The sequence below is a fragment of the Aulostomus chinensis genome, chromosome 8, assembly GCF_037954235.1.
Source record: "Aulostomus chinensis isolate RoL2024-O1b breed Wild chromosome 8, RoL_Achi_v1.0, whole genome shotgun sequence".
Taxonomy (NCBI): Eukaryota; Metazoa; Chordata; class Actinopteri; order Syngnathiformes; family Aulostomidae; genus Aulostomus; species Aulostomus chinensis.
In genome coordinates, this window is record NC_141327.1 from 12,977,987 (window position 1) to 12,997,241 (window position 19,255).

The 19,255-nt window shown below is 41.4% G+C and overlaps 3 protein-coding genes across 6 annotated transcripts in view; all 3 read right to left on the minus strand.

Annotated features, from left to right (window-relative positions):
• Positions 1–306: 306 nt before the first annotated feature.
• On the minus strand, positions 307–9,560 carry caly (calcyon neuron-specific vesicular protein). Its single transcript, XM_086210140.1, has 5 exons — positions 9,445–9,560; positions 6,854–7,016; positions 6,283–6,402; positions 5,885–5,998; positions 307–2,963 (listed from the first exon to the last, which is right to left on the minus strand). The coding sequence occupies exons 2-5, from the start codon at positions 6,980–6,982 to the stop codon at positions 2,721–2,723; spliced, it is 606 nt and encodes a 201-aa protein (XP_086066266.1). The 5' UTR covers positions 6,983–7,016; positions 9,445–9,560; the 3' UTR covers positions 307–2,720.
• Positions 9,561–13,064: 3,504 nt separating this feature from the next.
• On the minus strand, positions 13,065–16,844 carry nsmce1 (NSE1 component of SMC5/6 complex). 2 transcript variants are annotated; one of them, XM_086210142.1, is made up of 8 exons: positions 16,667–16,835; positions 16,020–16,139; positions 15,495–15,616; positions 15,271–15,348; positions 15,009–15,155; positions 13,939–14,055; positions 13,452–13,578; positions 13,065–13,269 (listed from the first exon to the last, which is right to left on the minus strand). In XM_086210142.1, exons 2-8 carry the CDS (start codon positions 16,135–16,137, stop codon positions 13,232–13,234), a joined length of 747 nt encoding a protein of 248 aa, XP_086066268.1. In that variant the 5' UTR covers positions 16,138–16,139; positions 16,667–16,835; the 3' UTR covers positions 13,065–13,231. The 2 variants fall into 2 exon arrangements, with proteins under 2 accessions (XP_086066268.1, XP_086066267.1); XM_086210141.1 differs by having other exon boundaries at positions 13,066–13,269; positions 16,689–16,844.
• A 587-nt stretch (positions 16,845–17,431) lies between these two features.
• vps37a (VPS37A subunit of ESCRT-I) overlaps positions 17,432–19,255 on the minus strand; it is a 31,391-nt gene continuing 29,567 nt past the window's right edge. For all 3 annotated transcript variants that reach the window (XM_086211049.1, XM_086211050.1, XM_086211051.1), the window contains one exon: positions 17,432–19,093. The gene's annotated coding sequence lies outside the window, so the exon portion shown is untranslated. The remainder of the gene's footprint in view (positions 19,094–19,255) is intronic.

Here is a 19,255-nt window from a genome sequence, read left to right on the forward strand (position 1 = left end):
GCTTGGCTTTGAATTGCTAAACGAAAGTTTGAGGAGAAGGAAGGAATGATATTTGAAATTCTATGCATACAGATCATCTCTGTGCAACAGTGTAGGACGTGCCGGGCATTTTTCTGCTCCTGGTCATTTAGGATTAGACCACTGGACCAGCAAGTGTCACATGAACATCTTCCTCCAGCTCAAGCAGACGTGGAAGAAGTCTCTATATCTTTAACTTGAATAAAACAAAGGATCTCACTCAACGCTCAGTGTTCTTCAGGCAAAATGTATTATTTGAAGAAATTTAAATTGGCAGCATCTCACAAATTCCTAAGTAGCAGTTGTTGGTTTACTTGAGGAACAAATGTATCCTTCTGTCTTTGGCCAGTCAAGGTGCACATTTTACAAGTAACTGAGCAAATACTTATGTTCTTTTTAAATTCTAAACCATTTTACATTCAATTAGATGACCGAGGCCGTTTATTGAAGATGACACTGTTCCCGATTTGTTTGTTCCAAATTGAAAACGTGTGTAAACTTTCTATATCTGGTATGATGCAACACTGAAAAGCTACACACACACAAACCTATAATAATAATAATAATACATTGCATCTGTATAATGCTTTTCCAAGTGCTCAAAGGTGCTTACGATCACAGATTTAAAAGCTATTTTCTATTATTATAATAATATTCATATTATAATGATAATATTATTATTATCAGCCCAAAATGCATTTCTATTGTTCTAATTCGAGGAATAAAGTACAGTTGTGAATGGAGGGGCACTTCTTTCAAATTCAGACATTATTTACAGAAGCATACATTTGCCGTCGGTATTTCACATTTTAGCAGGTCAAAGTAAAGCTTATTCAAACTTATATTGTAGTCCTACTGAATTCATGACAGTACCTCATGCTGGTCATTGGATTTGTATGTTCCAAACCAAAGGAAACAACAGCAACCTTCAGAGATGACGACAGCACCATGGTTACTGACCCCGGTGACGTGCACTGATTGACTTCATACTCTAACACACCCCGTGGATGCTTTCTGTTAAATCTGACCACATCGGTATCAAATCGTCCGAGGTCATTAGAAACTTTAAATCAGTGAGGCTCGTAGTGAATGACAGAACTGAAAATTGGGAGTCATTTATTTCTGTTCAGTCGGTGACATCAGAGCAGATGACGGAAACGTTTGGCACTCGGAGGACAAGCTGTGCTGCGATCCCACCTTCCTCCGACTCAGATGAAGAGATTTGCTCCGATGCAAGATATCATCCACCATTTAGAAAAAAAAACAACTAAGGAAAACAATGAATGCATTATAACACTCGTAACACTCCTCCTAAGTTCAGATAAATAATTTGCTAATTAAACAAACAGAAAAAAGTGAGGACCATATCAGTTGTACGTAATACATCAGGTCATCAGATAAGTTCCCATTTCATCCGTTCATACCCACTGACAGATGAGCGGCACATTACACTGCTGGTTCTACACCACACGTTGATTTACACGGACGCAGCTAACAATTCAAGAAGCCTAAATGAAACACATGCCAACATGGAGACGGATTCAAATCTGGATTTTCATCTTTGAAATACCTTAAAGATTTACTCATAAATGCAGCAAATAACTCACATCATTGTGCAATATTCTTACTGGCAGATTCATTATGTACAACCAGATAAACAGCAAGAGCCAAGTCCTGCTTTTAAAATTTGAATTTTAAGGTTTTTTTTTTACTTATTCATTCGTTTTGGAGGCTGTATTCCGCGGCTACTCACACTAAAATACACTATCAATGCCTTGCTTTTACTTTTTTTTTTTTTACCTTCGCTTCGCATTTTGATAATTAATATTTCAACTTGTAGGTATTTTATAACTGTATGTGTTTTCAGTATTTATTTCACGTGTGCTGAACTGTACTCAGAGATATTCTTAAGGTGAATTTAAAATGAGAGAATATTTAGGAGCATCTCATAATATAACCCAGTCCAGTCAATCACTGAGCTGCAACTGGCAGTCCAGAGATAAACAGATACGCTATCAACATATTTCAGCAAAATTTAAATTGTCCATCATAGTTCCTGGTCTCACTGGTTCAAGTGTGAGCGCAATCACTGCTGATTTCATCCTCAAAGACCAAATGAGACGACGGCGAGATAACAAGATGGAGTTACGAGGGCGAACTTACACTCATCTCATTAAAACTTGTTATCTTCACAGAGCTCTCGCCTCGCTTCTCTCACCTTGAACAAGAACTGAGACGAGTCAAACAGTGTATCTACACACACACACACACACACACACATACACGTGTGCGCTCACACGCACACACTCGGTTGCTGTGTGTGTAGACTATATACACGGGCCTATGCACACATGCTGAATGCAGATGGCAGAATTTAGTCATGACTCAGTAACACTGTAAAAGTCAAGACACATTCTCTGACACTTTAATGACATTCCTGCCACTAACCACAACAGTGCTCTCTCTCACTCTCTCACACACACACAAACACACACACACACACAAACACAGTTGGGTATTAACTTGTATTAAATATTAATAGAATATAGCTGGATGGAGGTTGAGGGGGCGTGTGGTTTACATTGCTGGAATATTGAAGCAGCATCTTGTAGGCAACTAACTCAATGGGCTGCCTGGGGGACGTCCTGGACACACACACACACACACACACACACACACACACACACACACACACACACACTTCACTCCTCTCCCTCCACTCCTTTGAGAGGTTCCTTGCCACCTTGTTGTTTGGCCATCTCAGCCTCCTTCAGAACGCTGATGACTGGTAACCATGGTGATGGCAGCTCAGGCCCAGTCTTCTTGACCTGGTTGAGGTGGCTGAGGGCAGCGTACAGCCCAGTGTTGGAGCTGCCGTGGACGCCGTGCTCCTGCTGCTGCTCTGTGTAGTACATCTCCAGAGCTGCCGGGGTGCAATGCCTCTGCTGTTACGAGAAAGAGAAAGAAAGAGAGAGAGAGAGAGAGCGAGAGAGAGAGAGAGATATCACGCTTACCTTCATAACTCACAACACACCCGGGTCAACGCAGACCATCCTGGAGGGATGATGATGCAAAAATCTATCAAAAAAATAGGTGAGATAGGAAATATGTTCATGATGTTTCTCCTGATTTTCTGTCTGCACTCATGTTAGATTCTGGTGCCAAAACTTAAGAAGGTTTGGGGTTAAAAAGCCCATTATAATTGCTAATGATTCCAGGCGCCTTCCCCCATTTCACTTCAGTCCAATTGAATTTGCTTCAAGTCAATCATGTTTGATTCCAGCTGCTGTTGCGTCACTGTCAGTCATCTGTGAGGGACAAAAATGACAGGAATCAAAGGAAACTCTGCTCCAGCTCTGAGGATTTGAGTGTACAGCACCAGAACAATGTGGCAGCATTCATGAATGAAGGTAACGGGAGAGGAAGCTATCAGAAAAACTGTGAGTTCTGACAGTGTTTATATAAATATTCTAGTTTTGATCAGGTCCCTGCTTACGTGATCATGACAGTGCGCTCTGAGTCTTGAAAATCTCATTTCTGCTTAAGTGACATCAACGATTACGAACAAACACACTTTGGTGTCCTGCTGTCCGAACTTAGTCTGCTAGATTTGACCTCTACGGTTGATCACACGTAGACAACAGTAGTGTGCGTGTTTGCGTGTGAGATGACATCAGTGCTCTGACGAGCATCAGTACACGAGACAATCAACAGCAAGGTCGTTCAAGTGCATCTCACTGCTTTAATGGGCTACTACCTCTCCAAGACCAAGAAAAAAACTTTAAGCTCTAATTCAAAATTGCGTGAGAAAGTAATTAAAAGTTAAGGATGTTTCACAGAAAAAAAATATTGCAGGAAAAAATATCATGTAGATGAAACAAAATATGATTAAAATGGTGCTGTAAATGCATCGCAATGTTTGGGGCCACCAAGCGGCTTTCATTTGGAATGCATTGTTTTAATGTTTTAATATAAAGACGAGACAGAAGCCTAAAGGGGCTGGTATACTCTAGTGCCTGTGCATGGATCCATCCTGTGTGTCACCTTGTGCGGGGTACAGCGGCCATAGGAGCAGAGCACGCAGACCTACAATTCTACAATTTAATTTAGCAGACACTTTTGTCCAAAGCGACGTACAACACAAGCAAGAATTTAGACCTAATTAAGGAAAAGTCCATAGGAAGCGCAAAAGTGCTTCAGTTGTGATTTGGTCACAGACCTCCAGCTTGCATATGACATAAATCGGCTGAAACACCAGCAGATTTCTCAGGAAAATAACGTTCTTTGGCTAGATTTCAGTTCTCTAATCAGATTAGATCAGATGCAACACCAAGGCTGCAAAGAAATCTCCGGAAGGGATAGAAGAGGGAGCATTATTTGGCAAGTCATTGAAATCAGTGTTCCGCACATCTGCTATTTCCCTCCTTAAGTTTGACAACACATTTCTTTTATTCAGTTTTTTTTTTTGAATTTCCTCGGCCTCAAACTGATCCATGCTAACGATGCCTGCTTGTTTAAAAGAAAATGTAGTAACATGTTTGACAGCACCCCCCCCCCCCCCACACACACACACACACACAAATACACACTTTGATGCCTAAAAGCCCGATCAAACCTCTGCAACTTGTTGCATTGTGACACTTTTCTGGATATGAGCAAGCTCTTTGTATGAGAGATTTAGTTTCAGGTCACAGGTTTTTAACTTCCTGCTGGGAACTGGCACGCTTACAAAAAGGGCTGCGTCTACAAATCCGTTTTAAACATGAATTGTTGATCATTAAGAAAACGGGGTTGTTGTTTTTTTCGAGGATTCTAAAAGGCAGACGACACAACAAACGTTACTGGGACCACATGACATGCAGCACATGTTCCTACACATCAGCTCAGGTGAGTGAGAACAGCTGGTGAAAAGAGAGTTGAGAGATTGAGGGAGTTGCCACGCACAGTTGAAGATTCACAGGACTAACAGGCCAATAACGGACGCTCGATGATCCAGAAAACTTCTTCACAACATAATTAGAAAGCCACACTGATTTGTTTTTGAGGGGAGCAAAGCTGCACATGGAGAAGTACTGTGGTTGAACGAAATCAAACAAACTCAACGCCCTCCTGTCACCACTATGTTTGGAGAATAGTTTCCCCTCCAGAGGATCTACTACCTGACCTTCCTCGCAGTCAGGAGCTGAACATCTCAAAAGCACAGCAGTGACTATGCCACCCTCCATCCTCACTCCTCTTTTTATGTCGCCAACAACGCATTAGCAGGAAAAAATGCTGAAAGCAACTGTAACCGGCACAAACTTCAAAGGTCCCCCATCCCCTCCCTCCTTCCCGTCCTCGCTTCCCCCCTCACTGTTAAGCCTTTAATCACAGTTTAGTCACGCTCAGCCCTAATTAAAGACCCCTCCGATTCACAGGCGGGCGCCCCAATCTTTGCCTGACCAGAAAGCAGGCTCTGTCGCTCCCTCTCCCACTCTTTCATTTGCTCTTCAGAGACAGCTTCGTTAACTAACATGCGTGGCGGCGCTAGCGCGGTGCAAGATGTCTCCAAGGTGTCGTCAGGAGATAATGAGTTTTGAAATGCTGCTCATGTGACTGATGTGAGGGTGTGTCGAGAAACAAAGCAGTGAGTTGCGCTGTTGACTGTGGTAGAATCCTGGGACTGGATCACATAATCACAGATCTGTTCCATCTACAGATGAGAGTTCTGCTGGTCTGCTGCAGGAAGACTCATTTCCTTACACGCAATTGTGTGAATCCGTATGTTGGTGCAGACCCACACCTGGGTGAGGGTTCATGGCACACTCGGACTTCTGCAGAGAAAACTTAAAACGCATTCATTTGTGTGTGCAGGTGTGTTTTCTACCTTCAGGGTGAACCCCTCCGGGCAGGTAAGGTGGTCGTACCACATGGCTTTGTACATGAGCAGGAGGAGGAGGCTGGTGAGGAAGGCCAGTGTGATGAGGATCAGCCCGGTGATCTGGGTGACGACAACACACACACACACACACACACACACACACACACACACACACACACACACACACTTATGAACACACATAAAGTGTGTATGGGATCGACTCCTAATAAATGACAGTAGCTGTGTTCATGGAAATGAAGGAACAGTTCTATGGCACGAGGGTTTTATCTGTTAGGCAACACTTGCTAATACAGAATTCTCCAATTCACATATGTTGTGTGTGAAAGGGTTGTTAGAAATTATAAAAAAGATGGAATGCAGGGGGTGGGTTTCTGTTGCACGACCTTGGCTTTCTCTGAAACATCACTGTAGAAGTTGATATTTAGCTTCTTGATGTTGGGAACATGCAACTTGTTCCTCCTCTTCTGCTGCAGCTGGTACTGCGTCGACGTCTTCACAACGACCTGCGGCAAAGTCAAAGTAGTCGGTGTGATTGTCCTGTAAAAACTGCAACTCCTGCATATCTGGTCGATGTTGTATTTGCTGAGTGCTGTTTAGTCCGGGTCTAGTGAATACGTATATGTAGTATATGCTGTGCTGAGGACTGCATTATCCAACCAAAATAGGTATCAGAGGGATTTCCTCTTGCATTATGCATGCAGGGAGCTGCTGGGACAGTGTGGGCTGATGTCAAGGTTTTAACCCGGAGAGGAAGGTAAATACAATGGTGCCAGTGTGGGGTCATGCTACAGCGATAAGTACACCCAAATGTATTCTAATGGTGATTGTTTTGCTGCAAAAGGTAATCTGGTGGCTTCTACTAATATGCTGTGATATACATTGTGTTGTGCTATGTGTGCAACAATGTATTTTAGAAAAAAGTACAGACTCAGAGTCCTAATAGGCCACTCTTACCTTGTCTGCAAATGGCTGCTGGAGCTGGTTGACCTCCAGGGGTGTGATGAGGGGGATGTTATCAAAGCCGTCATCTGCAGACGGTTGTTTCTCCGGCTTATCGGACAGATTGCTGCCCAGCTTCACCATGGTTGCTCTGCTGCCTGACAATGCCTGATCAGATCTGGAATGCAGGGACAGAGCTCAGGTCAGATGCACTCAATGTGCTTTATAACCAATTTTGAAAAGGCTGCGTCAGGACAAAGAAGACAGGAGGTAAGAGTAGAGAATGATGAGAAGAGACAAGGCAGGATGAGAGATATACAGTAGACCTAACTATCGATACTGCAAGAGATCAAAAGAAACACATTTGCTGCTTGATAATTCAAATAAAGTAAAATACAAGTAGTTTCTGATACATGCGACCTTAAGCAGCAGTTTTATCTGAAACTAACAGAGATGTGCCTCTTTCATTCCTCCTCTGAGCTCCAAATATCTGTTCCTGCTCTGGGTTATTGGAGCTGACTGTTCCTGAAACTCCTGCTGGTTAGTAATGCTGCATTCAGGTTCCAGAAGCGTGGTCCAAATTCTCAGTACAGCTATCATGATGGGGCAAAAGGAAGACGAAGAGGGTCTTTATGGGAGAAAAAAATTGACAAAAAAACCCAAAAACGAGACCTTTAATGCTGCTAGTCAGCTGTTAGCAACTCAACAGTCAGAGTAATAAAGTCAATGATAAACGTGAATGAACCTCCTTTTAAACCATGTTTCATTTCCGTGTTGTCAAAATCTGTTGTTTCTCAACAAAGTAAGTTAAAATACTGCGGTATTCTGCCAATTCTCAGATGAACTAATTTGGATGAGCTAGCATCCTGCAGCTGATCATTTGTATCAGCAGAGCCCGCTGTTGCTCATCAACAACACAAAATGCTGCTTTCAGGGACCAGTAAGACATTTTGGTAGATGAACCCCTTTTACTCATGGAGCTTATCTTCGATTAGCATTCAGAAATGAAACAGGATATAACAGCCAGCCTAGCTGTGTCCAGAGGAAAGAAAATCTGCCTACCAGCACCTCTGAAGCGTACAACTGAACATTTCTTTGATATGTTCCGGACTACTTCTTGGAAAGGGGGAGATAACTCCCAGGAGTCTCTGTTGGTTGCTTGGCAACTGTTTCTGGCCAAGAAATAGTCCAGCATAAAATAACCCCTGTAAAAACCACAACTTCTCTTGTACTTGTAGCGTTTTGTAGAACTATATAACGTGTCAACTGAGCATGAAAGATGCTGTAGAACTGTTACCTTCAGACATGGAGTCGCCCTTGTTATCATTCTTCTCCTTTAACGCGCTTTTGGCTTTAGTTTCATATTCGCCGCAAAAATGTTGACGCTGATATTCTCGTCTCAGTAAATAACAAAAGGTCGGCAGATTAGAGCATCGTGTGATTCATCACGACCGTTTCATACCTTCCTCCAGACTCTTTAATATTTGTATCTGGCTTGCATAAGTAACATTCCGCTGACTCTTAATTGCCTGTGAGCTTTGACAACGCTTCTGTTTTCTCTCCTCCATCTTGATCTTCGAATGTGGCGATAACAGATGGGGAGCCTCTTATCTAAAGAACAGGACTTCAGGAAATATGTTGGAGACAATTATGTTTGTTGGTTGAGAAGCTCTTCAACAATCTCATGAACAAAGCGTTAACCTCTCCATTATCCAAAAGACGATGTAGTAGAATAAGCTTTTACATCCCCAGCAGCATTTCTCAGGCAATTCGAAAGCTCTTCCATGAGCATTACTGGAGTATTCAAGGTCCTCGGTGTCGATGCGAGTGGGTGGATTGACTGGTCATCTGTGCCGACCGCCATTTTCATCTCCACACTTGGAGGGAAGTGTGGGAACGATGAATCATCCTGAATCTGTGATGAACAAATGAGCTGTCAAACCCTCCTACACCGCGTCCAGAGACGCGCCAAGGAACTGGAAGGGCAGGAGCTGCAAACAACAACTTTTACAACAATCTGGAAATGTTTCCTTTTCACAAAATATGCAATTTATGGGCACAGTAGATTAATTATGGACGACTTCATTATCAACCAACAGAACAGGAGAGACGCAGCCTCCTGAAGGTGAATATGTCAGCGTCGTCCATGGAGAACTCAATCAGTTGTAGTTCAGGGACCATCTGAAGACCCCTGCACCAGCACACACGTGCGTGAAGGGCACGTGACAACATGGCATAGATGACGTACTGCCAGAGCTGAATAACGACCCTCCAGGTGTGAGAGCTCAGACACTCGAACGCACATCCGTTTGTTTGAAACGAGTTGTGGGGACAGTCGAAACATGTTTGTTTGGTTTTGTTTTTAAATCTGGGATGTTTCTACTTCTCAGAAATCACCCAGTTTTAACACCAGTAAGGGAGTAAAGCTTGGCTATCGACGTCAGCAGCTTAATTAGCATAAGAATACACGACCAACATCAATTAATGACATTAACGACGTGAGGTACTCGGCTGCAGAGCTCCAGCATCTCAGCCTCTAATTCCCCATGAACAGCTGCAGTCACACAAATATGGCCATGAAAAAAAAAAAAGGGAAACAAACTTACTGAGGATTTCTCTGCTCTCTCCGCTCGTCCGTTGACGCTGTCGGACCCCTCCGATGCTGCCGGGGACTCGGTGTGAACGCCGGTTGCCGTGGTGATGTGTGACCGGACTGCGCATGACACACAGCCTGGAGCGGACGCGTCCTGCGGAAGCTGCGCGAGATGTGGGCGAGGATCACGTAGATTTCTCTCTCTGTTTAACGACGAACGTTGGGTGGAGATCGAATTTAAAACCATCATCGGTATAAAAAAAAAAAAAAAAAAAATGAGAAGAAGAAGAAATGACGTATTTTCAGCTGACACGACTGATTGGGACAGCTAAAGAAAATATTTATAAAAAAAAAAAAACAATTCGAAAACCATTTTAGAACTCAAAGTGAAAATAAACTGGCCAAAACGGTCTTGTACTGCATAAAGAGTGGTACTGGTATTTTTCCTATTTGTTTGCTCAGTTTCAGGATGAGTTTCTATCAGATCTACAAAAGATCAACGTCATAGGCCTAATAATTGTTCTTATGAGGAATTTTTTTTTCTGAATTGCTGGAAACTACATACAGTTTTTAGGTCCATTAAGGCTATTAACTTAAGTACAGTTTGAGGTACTTATATATGAATGGTTGTACTCCACATCACAGAGGAAAAATCTTTAAATCCTTCATTTTGCTTTACAAAATACGTTAATATTAGAAAATTGCACAAAAACTTTAATGTTATTCTTTGTGTTACTTAAATACTATGTTAAGTATTTTAGCTCCTACTAGAATGCGATCCTGGCTTATAGAAATAATATGGAATAAATATTTTTCAAATTTTGTGCTTGCTTCTGCGGCGAATAGCTACTTTACTTTTATTTGTAGTCCCTTTTCGTTAACAGCAATCTTCAGTCGAATGAAAAACTCAAAGTCCATAAATGTTACGATCTTTGAAAATAACCCTTTAAATGCTGAGGACAAATACCACAAGGCTGTATTCTTGCGCCCACATTTACCCTCTTATTTTACCTGATCTGCATCTTTAAATATTTGGGAATTTTCTTAACTAGAATTTTAAAGACAGCTCAAGGGCAGCAAACCACAACCTTGTAAAGATGGTCAGAAGGTGAAAGGTCGGTAAGCTCGGTGTAGCTCACTTGCCTTTGACCTACATCCTGTGACCCGGACGACCCGAGGAATCTTCAAAGCCGAGCCTCGGAGTATATCAGGGTAATTTACTCCTGAATCACAGGAGCCTTGCTGGGAGGGACAGTGAGCTAACTGAGTGGTTTTTGATCCATGGTGATCTGGTCCAGCTCATTTGGTGAAGGTGAGGAGGAGGTGATGCATATGTAGAGGTGTATGTCAGGGAGAAGGAGAAATAGTTTCCAGTATAGGCGTGTGCGCGTATGTGTGTGTGTGTGTGTGTGTGTGTGTGTGTGTGTGTGTGTGTGAGAGACAAGTGGGTGTTTGAGAGAGCGATGGCTTTGAGAATGCGTGGGAAGAAGGAGCCAGGCTCGTCTGTAGATTTAACTCAACCTTTTCATGGAAAGAGGACCCATGCTGATTTCCTCTTTGGCCATGCTTGACTGTATGAATTCATTATGCCTTTAGGGGAGCACTCGTCCAAAAATCAGCACCCCTCCCTCCCTCCGCCCCCCTGCCAACCCATCAATTGAGCCTACATTTATTATTTTGACCTTTCCTTTGCGGGGGAGTGACATCAAAGTGGATCCTCTAGTTGTTTCCCTTTAAGGAGACGGAGGTGTCATCCTCACAGTGTGAGAGGCAGACTGCCAGCCTGCGAGAGAACCAGTCTGGCTCGACATAATTAAAATGAGAATTAATTAGCCTACACAAGAATAGCTGGAGGAAATACGGCAAGTTAGGTGTTTGTGATATTCTAACACTTTCTTACCTCAGTTTTCTTTTTAAACTGAGAATATAAGATTTTAGCAAATCACTCAAATGAAATAGATATTATTCACAACGGGTTAAGTTTGATCATAATCAAGTCTGTAGTTTCAACACATTGTACCTAATACTGATGTTTATGATTTTAATGTTCTCAGTTAAACAGATTTAAATTCAACCTAAAATGTAAGTCCAATTTATTGCTATTGAGATGAGAGTTATTTCAAATGTCATTTCTGCATCTTATATCTTACACATATGATGATGATGATGATGATGATGATGATGGAATTGTTGAAAGTGATTTTTCTGGTTCATGAGGACCACTGGTGTTTGTGGTCAAAGGAAATCAACCAGTGTTTCTTTTCTTTTCTTTTCTCACAGCCACTAATTTTAGGTTGAAATGACTGGCGGTTTACTCATCTTCTATTGTCGGCATAAAAAAAAAGAAAAAAAAAAAGGATATATATATATATATATATATATATATATATTCATACATATCATATTCTGTGATAGCTGTTTATCATTTGTAAGTTTTAAAGTTTCATTTTTCATTTGTTTGTTGTTAAAACAACTTCATGAGTTCCTGAAGGGCTTTGTGACGTTTAAGGGACTCAGACGACGATCTAAAAGCTGCTGAATTACACTTGGCGACAGTCAACTGAAGGCCAGAGAAGTTTTACAAGTGTCTCTGATAGTTTTTTCTTTTCTTATTCAGGTTGTCCATTGTGAAGGAAAAACAATTATTCCTTAGGGTTCAAAATTTTTGATAAGAATACCCAGTTAATGTGTTAAATAAAAAAACCTGGACATGGTCACCGGGGGAAGTGAGGATCAAACCCGCGACCCTTCAGTTGCTAGACGGCCTCTCCACCTCTGAGCCATGCTGCCCCACACTAATATATTGTATATATATTTTAAATATATATTCAGAATTAAATTTGTTGTCCACTGTCAGTCATAAGAACATCTAATGAATTATATCATCTAAAGAGGTGTTTTGAAAATTTTTACATTCCTTTACCTCAGTTCTATTTTGATTTCTTTAATTGTAGTGTTGTATTATCTACAACGCTCATTTAAAAAAAAAAATTATTTGTTGTGTTAGCATGAGCTTCATCTGCGAGCAAACATGAGTTTTTTTATGGGTGTAGGTGATAGACCTTTGGAAGGGAAGTTTGACATTGCACAAAAAAACATTTTAGGCAAAAAGATGATTAAAAAAAAATACCATTTTACCACTGCGATCGTATGCAAGAATTAACGTTCACAGAAATTCTGAGCGTTTGAACGTTTGTTTGTTTTTTAAACAAAACTTACAAAAATAAAGGCTCAAAGTAATCAAAGTCTCGTCAACGCTTCAGGGCCACGTCAACTGCTTCATCAACAGGGCCATCTAGTGAGTGATGAACCACATGGCGGCTCCAGAGATCAGACCTGATGCCCCGATCCTGGACCTGTCAGTTCACGCTGGGTTTGCAGCACAGTGGTTTGTGCTCGATTGTCCCTGAAAATGTGCTCTTTAGCAACTTGACTCCTCAGTGTTACTGGTAAGGTCTTTGCAGGGTTGCCGGGTATGTAAGAGCAGGAAATGGTGGGTATGTCATGTGATGTGGCGGACTGAAACTTCAAGCTCTGGAATACGACAACAACTGGATATTTGATCGAAAATCAAAGCTGAGATTTGTGGTGCAAAAAGTCAACAAAAAAGAACTGCAAAAACATGTTCAGAGACATTTTATTCAGAGATGAATCGTATAAATTAAGGCTCAAAAATAATTGCTTATTGTTAAAAAATGGGACCTTTCAATAAGAGTCACAATCGTTTTTTTTTTTTAATTTTTGAAAAGTTGTCATTGTAAAATGTTTTTATTAAATAAAACTTGCAGCCGAAGTTCTCATCACCTGGATTTAGCTCGAGACTGAGGTCGCCTGACTTCTGTCATGAAGAGAGAAAAGAGCTTCATCATAGAGAGAAGGTTTTCATCATCAAAACATTTATGATTCCATTTCCTGAACACAACGGTCACGTTTCTGACAGCCGCTACTACCCATTATACACCCAAACACGGAGTATAAAACCATGATGTTGCTGTCAAAGTACTAGTACACACTACGTACCAGGGATTTCATGAGGCCAGAAGTCATCACAAGCCGGACACCGTGGCTCTGCTCTTCCGTTGAAATATCTGGCCACACATGGGTTGTGGATTTTTATGCCACAAATAGGATTCTCACAAATTTGGCACTGAAAACAAAATCATATGATTGAAGAAATACATTTCCGGTTATTCTTATAAATTGTGGATACGCAACATCTTTAAACCATAACTCTGTTTAATGTTGCTACCACTTCACAGTAAAAAAAAAAAAAAGATGGAATCTATTAACCCCATCTGTTTTCACATTATGAATCAGAACTAAATTTCCAAATTCACAAGGACATATTATTCTGGGTTTTAAAAAAAAACTCAAATGATATTCTCATTCCTTTAAAGTCACTCTCAAATATGGTAATTAGGGTTAGACATTTGAAACCTGACGGGATGACAGTACTTCCGGTGTTTATCAGAGGGGTGTAGGTGCAGTATTCGAAAGCCACCGTTACCTGGAAAGCAAGACTGTGACAGATGTGACACGTTTTGATCTGGTCTTGATACATGGCGCGAATGTATGGCTCCATCTCAATGATACATCTGGTGGACAAGGTGTATTCTCCAAATGTCTAAGTGAATGAACACAGATTACAAGTCAAGTCAGTCAACAAAAACACAACTGGAGAAGGAAATGGAAGAAAAGGATTCGGTTACTTTCCTAAACTAACTCGAGACTGCAGTTGTAGGATGGTTGATTATCTGGAGTTCACATATTTTTTTCTCAAATATCTCAATGACACCCATTTGGATCTAAACCCCCCCCCTCCCCCCTCCAGAAATAAACATGATATTTTTGTACACAACTGCATAAAACCTGAGTACTTTCCAAAAAAAACAAAACCAAACAAAAAACAAAGTCAACATCCACTTAAAAACCTTTATTGCTAATTCTCTGTAGCAGAAAGAGGTATGAAATAACACAAGAACAGTTTGGACCTCTGTCTTCTACGTAAAATGACTCGCCTCTGCTCTGCTGCTTAGAAAAAAAAAAAATCAATAAAAACCTAAAATGTCACGTCCTTCTCATCAGGTCTAAATGGGTTAACTGGCCTGTTATGGATTTCCTTTGTGCGCTTGCATGCGAAAAAAAGAATCACAAACGTTCATCCTACACTCCTCAAACATGCAGATGGTTTTGTGTTCAACAATTCTGGTGATGATTCTCTCAGTTCTCCTGGAACCTCCACAGGGGCCACGCCAAAAAACACTCACAGGTTTTATCAACTACTTCAGCCCAAAATGTTAAAAGGTGAGTGGACTGGAGTTGAGCTGGGACATTCAGTTGCAATGGAGATTTACACCGGGACTCAAGTGACTGACGAAGTAGATAGAAAAAAAATTAGGAGTGATGTCAGTGGGATTTCAAAGGAGACGATACAGAAAGCCGAATCGCCATCTGTGAAACTCGCTCCAAATTTGAAGAAACACACCGACGCCGTTCAAATGTCTCTCGAAACATTGCAGTGACCTGCAGTAGGAATGAATCACCTAACTTTGATCTAGAAATGGAGCTGCCATTTACCTCATTGAGCCACTTGTCATGCACCAGGCGGTTCAGGAGGTTCTGAGTGTCACTCTTCTTCAGCTTTTTGGACGTCAGGGTGTCAGCACTGTTCAGGATGTCGGTGGACGAGGCCATACCGGTGTCAGAGGCCACGATCAAGTCGATCTGAGGGAGAGCGGCACATGTTGGTCGTGACACGCATTCCAATGGGAATAATACAGAATGAAGCCATGGCATATTTTGGACAAAGCTATCCGCAGAATGTTGATATGCACCTCACCGTTTTCCTGAACAGCTCCAGTTCATTGTCGGCATAATCTGATGACATTCTAGTGACATCTGTCTCAGCCGTATTGACCTGGGTGGATTGAGGGAAAAGATAAATAATAGCGCCTGGGATGAATAATAATAATAATACCTACACAAATTATTCATGGCTTTGGAGTTTCTTGTAGCCTTGAAACAGTTGCTGGTTAGCTCACAGCGGCCTGACACGTCACTAACCAGTGCATAATGCTGGTCGCCGCTGTCTTCAGCCATCCCTTTTCTGATCTGCATGAACATGGGCTGCAGATTAGAGTTGATGGTGTCAATGAATTCATCGAGTTTTTCAGGGACGTACTGTGCTGGAGGGGAGACAAAACAATTGTTAGTCCCCAGACAACATCTTCTTCTGTTTCATCAAATTAGGCGGTCACAAACGTTTCGTGGACTACCACAGTCACGGCCAACCAACACTCGCTACTTATGTCTACTGAATGTTAAAACAAAGTGAGTCATTAATGAAAAATGTTATCATACTAATTAGTGTTAATTCAACAGCTGATGTCAATCTATTTTTCAACATTATCAGGACCGAATGGTGACACGAATAAAGTAGAAACTGAGTTTATTCTTGTGTTGCTTACTACTCTGTTTTACACTTGACTTCTGTTTACCGTCATTACCATCTAGCTGATCGTTACTGAGTCCAATTCTTGGGCTCTTGATGACAAATGCTCCCAGACTTAATAATGACTGAATACTCACTGTTGTCACTTTCACAACAACTCCGGTGGATTGTCCTTGCCTCCTTTTCATGAACGATACCGTGGACCATCATGGTTTGCAAAAATCTTCTGTGGCTGTCTCTCATCTGTCGTGACATGGCTACAGACCGCCCCCCCCCCCAAAAAAAAACAACAACACACACACTTTATTAGAACTTTATAGATATGTAGACTTACACCTACAAGTCACTCATGTATTGCTACAATATGGCCACTGGAAGTTGTGTATTTTTTCTTAGTATGAAAATATGGTGACAAAATGGAGGGGGTTAAACTAAACAATTTGACACCTCAGACGCGAAGCCTGTGTTGAAACGTTTTCTAACCCTTGAGCAAAGATTTTAGTAAACCAGTTTTGGTTTAGTAAACCACTAACATTAGAAAACGAACACAAAACAAGACTGTTAAAACACTGTCATCAGTTGTTATGAAAATAGATAGGCGAGAGTTCCTCAGCTGCCTAACGTCACACATTTCTTGTTGGGAGTGTTTCGTCACTTTTAACGTTTACTGTTAGCCAATTCCGTTTCAGGGGCTTTTTTTCTTAGTCGCGTTAAAGCCCAATAGCTAGCTGTCAATATTTACGGCGCCTCGCATTTGGAAGACACAACTGTTGACAAACTTTACCGGCTTTGTTTCTGCTTCATACCTGAGATGTTTCTTCTTCCGCGTTCTTTCTCCCGCCTCCTTCTTCTTCTTCGCCTCTCGTGTTTCTAGTAGTTTAGGTGGCTGTACTCCCGCCTCCCGCTGCTCCGGAGGACCGACGCGCGCGCCCGTGTTCACACGTATAACTGAAGGTTTTCAGGGAAAACTACGTACCCTTGCCGTTTAGGGCCTGTTATCGATAAAGTGAAACTTAATCTATGTTATCAATGTTCTGATTTGAAAGGCACCTTGATTGACTGATGGGTGGATCTTTATTGTCAGAGAAACATCAGTACAGCTTCTTTGCCTTTACTTTTTCTGTAAATTGCCACTTTTTTTTTGGTAAAACACAGAATACAGACTCATGCAATTCAAACCGGTTTGAACTGCATTCATATTTCCCCAAATTAGCGCAGAAGTTAACATCATGGGTCAGAGTCTGGAAGTGTTTTTAAACCACTTACATGTTTCTCTGTTTTCACATCTTGGTGAACTGTGAAAATGCTTCTAACAAGCATTTTTCTATGTAGAAATAAAGGCCCATTGCCGACCCTCCTTTTTATAAAAAAGAAAAATCAAATTCACATTTCTTGTAGATTCTTCATAGTGCAGAGGTATTTTGTGGTTTAGTGATGTGTAAGAGTTGCTTCACCAAGGTGTCCATGTTGGCATTTCTGATGACACATTAACCATCACAATGTAATGAGAATAAAAAAAAAAACACCAGTCTGGATATATTGTAAATGCTTTAATACTCTAACAAATTAAATAAGAACATATAATACAAGGTGTCTTGAGTCTCTGATTACAATATAGCCTATTATTAACATTATTTAAATACAGTATCCAATGTCATTGAGATTTGCTGCAGCATTTAACCAAATATTCCTCAAAAGTTTCCCACATCTTCAGAGACACTTCATCAACAATTCGATGAGTTTCATGGTTTGTTATTGTGTTCAATAGGGCATCAGTGAGTTTACATGCACATAAATAATTCAGCTGTCAAAACACTAAAGGCAATGGCAAGATAAACCCATCAATATGGTTTACAGTACTCTGATTTCCCAATGACCTGAGTTTTAACATTTTACGTAACTGCATCGATGTATATGCAGTTGTTGTTTGAAAAGGAGAAAAATAAAAAGGTCAGGGTCCCACCCAGGACACGTCGCTGGTCTACCACAGAGCCAGAGTTGCTGATCCATCAAACCAGCTCACTATTGGTTAGTGGGAGGAATACAGAGCAGGCATGAGGAGAACCAGGCAGGTACAGTCAGCAGGTTCACACCCTTGCACCTAAACATCACACTGCCGTTCTCCTGCACTCATACATGGATCCATGCAAGTGTGGAATTACAGTGCATCTTCTTTACAACATCATCTTTGAACCAATGGAAATGAGAAACAGTTAAGACCAGCAACTGAAGTGTGGTCCATGATGTGGCCTGCTGTTTTGCTTCATCACATACAGTAGCTAAATCATTAGGGTGGTATCAGAGTACTGCCTTTGTGTTTAAACAAATTATTCACGTCGAAGAAAACGCACTGACATCTAGCGAGAGACGCACAAGCCTAAGAATAAACCACTTGCGGACACTATGCTGAATTTACGTGGTTGAAATTAGAGGTTACCAGACAACATGAACCTGGTTTTATTCATATGAAATCGCAAATTTGCTTTTTCCAAATGAGTAATGCCTCTTGATAGGTAGTCTTGACCTTGAGATATGATACTGCCATTAGTCGAACTAAACGTCTAGAAAAATCTTTCTGATGTAAACAGGAATTAAAAAGCGGCAGTGCAAAAGTTGCTCTTCTGTCTGTCAAGCAGGACTGGGGCCATACTGCGCTAACACAGTAAGAGTTTAGACCACGAGCTCCGTGGGGGGGAGAACACACACGGACATTAGCCTTTTATCCACCGTTCTGTGGTGATATTAGCTTGCTCACTGCATGGAAAATGATTGGAAATACTGTTCTACAGAATTTATACTTTTGCCCAAATGGGTTCACATTACCAACCAAACTTAAAGAAGTGCACTCGATGTGAAATCAATCCAGGAAAAGGAACCAAACTCTTTGCTATCTCTGTTGAGTCAAAACTGTACAAACAGCATGTGCAATAGAAATTATCCACTATGTGATCAATCCTCACTGAAGTGTCGCTCATTCTCCCACTTTTGGCCTTCTGTTGTCACTCAATAGCTTCTCCATTGCTCTCCGACAAGATCCAAAAGTTTGTTTAGTCCAAATCTGAGCACGATGGGCTTCATTTTTTTTTTTTTAAAGGCCCCAAGACTACCACCATCCTCCTGTTGTTCCGAAGCGCCCATTGTTGGCCGAGTGTGCTTTTCATCACTTCCACCGTCTTTTCGTTGGCAGCAGTTGGCTGATAACACACCGAACCTGAGGACCACAAACATGGAGTGAGATGGAACATTTGCCGAAGATTATTAAAAGCCTGGCTGCCCCGATTCAAACGTCAGGAGGTCTACATGTACGGGCCACACCAGCAACTAGTTTTCTTCCCTCAAGATAAAAGTGAGTGTTTTGTTCATAATTTTCTCT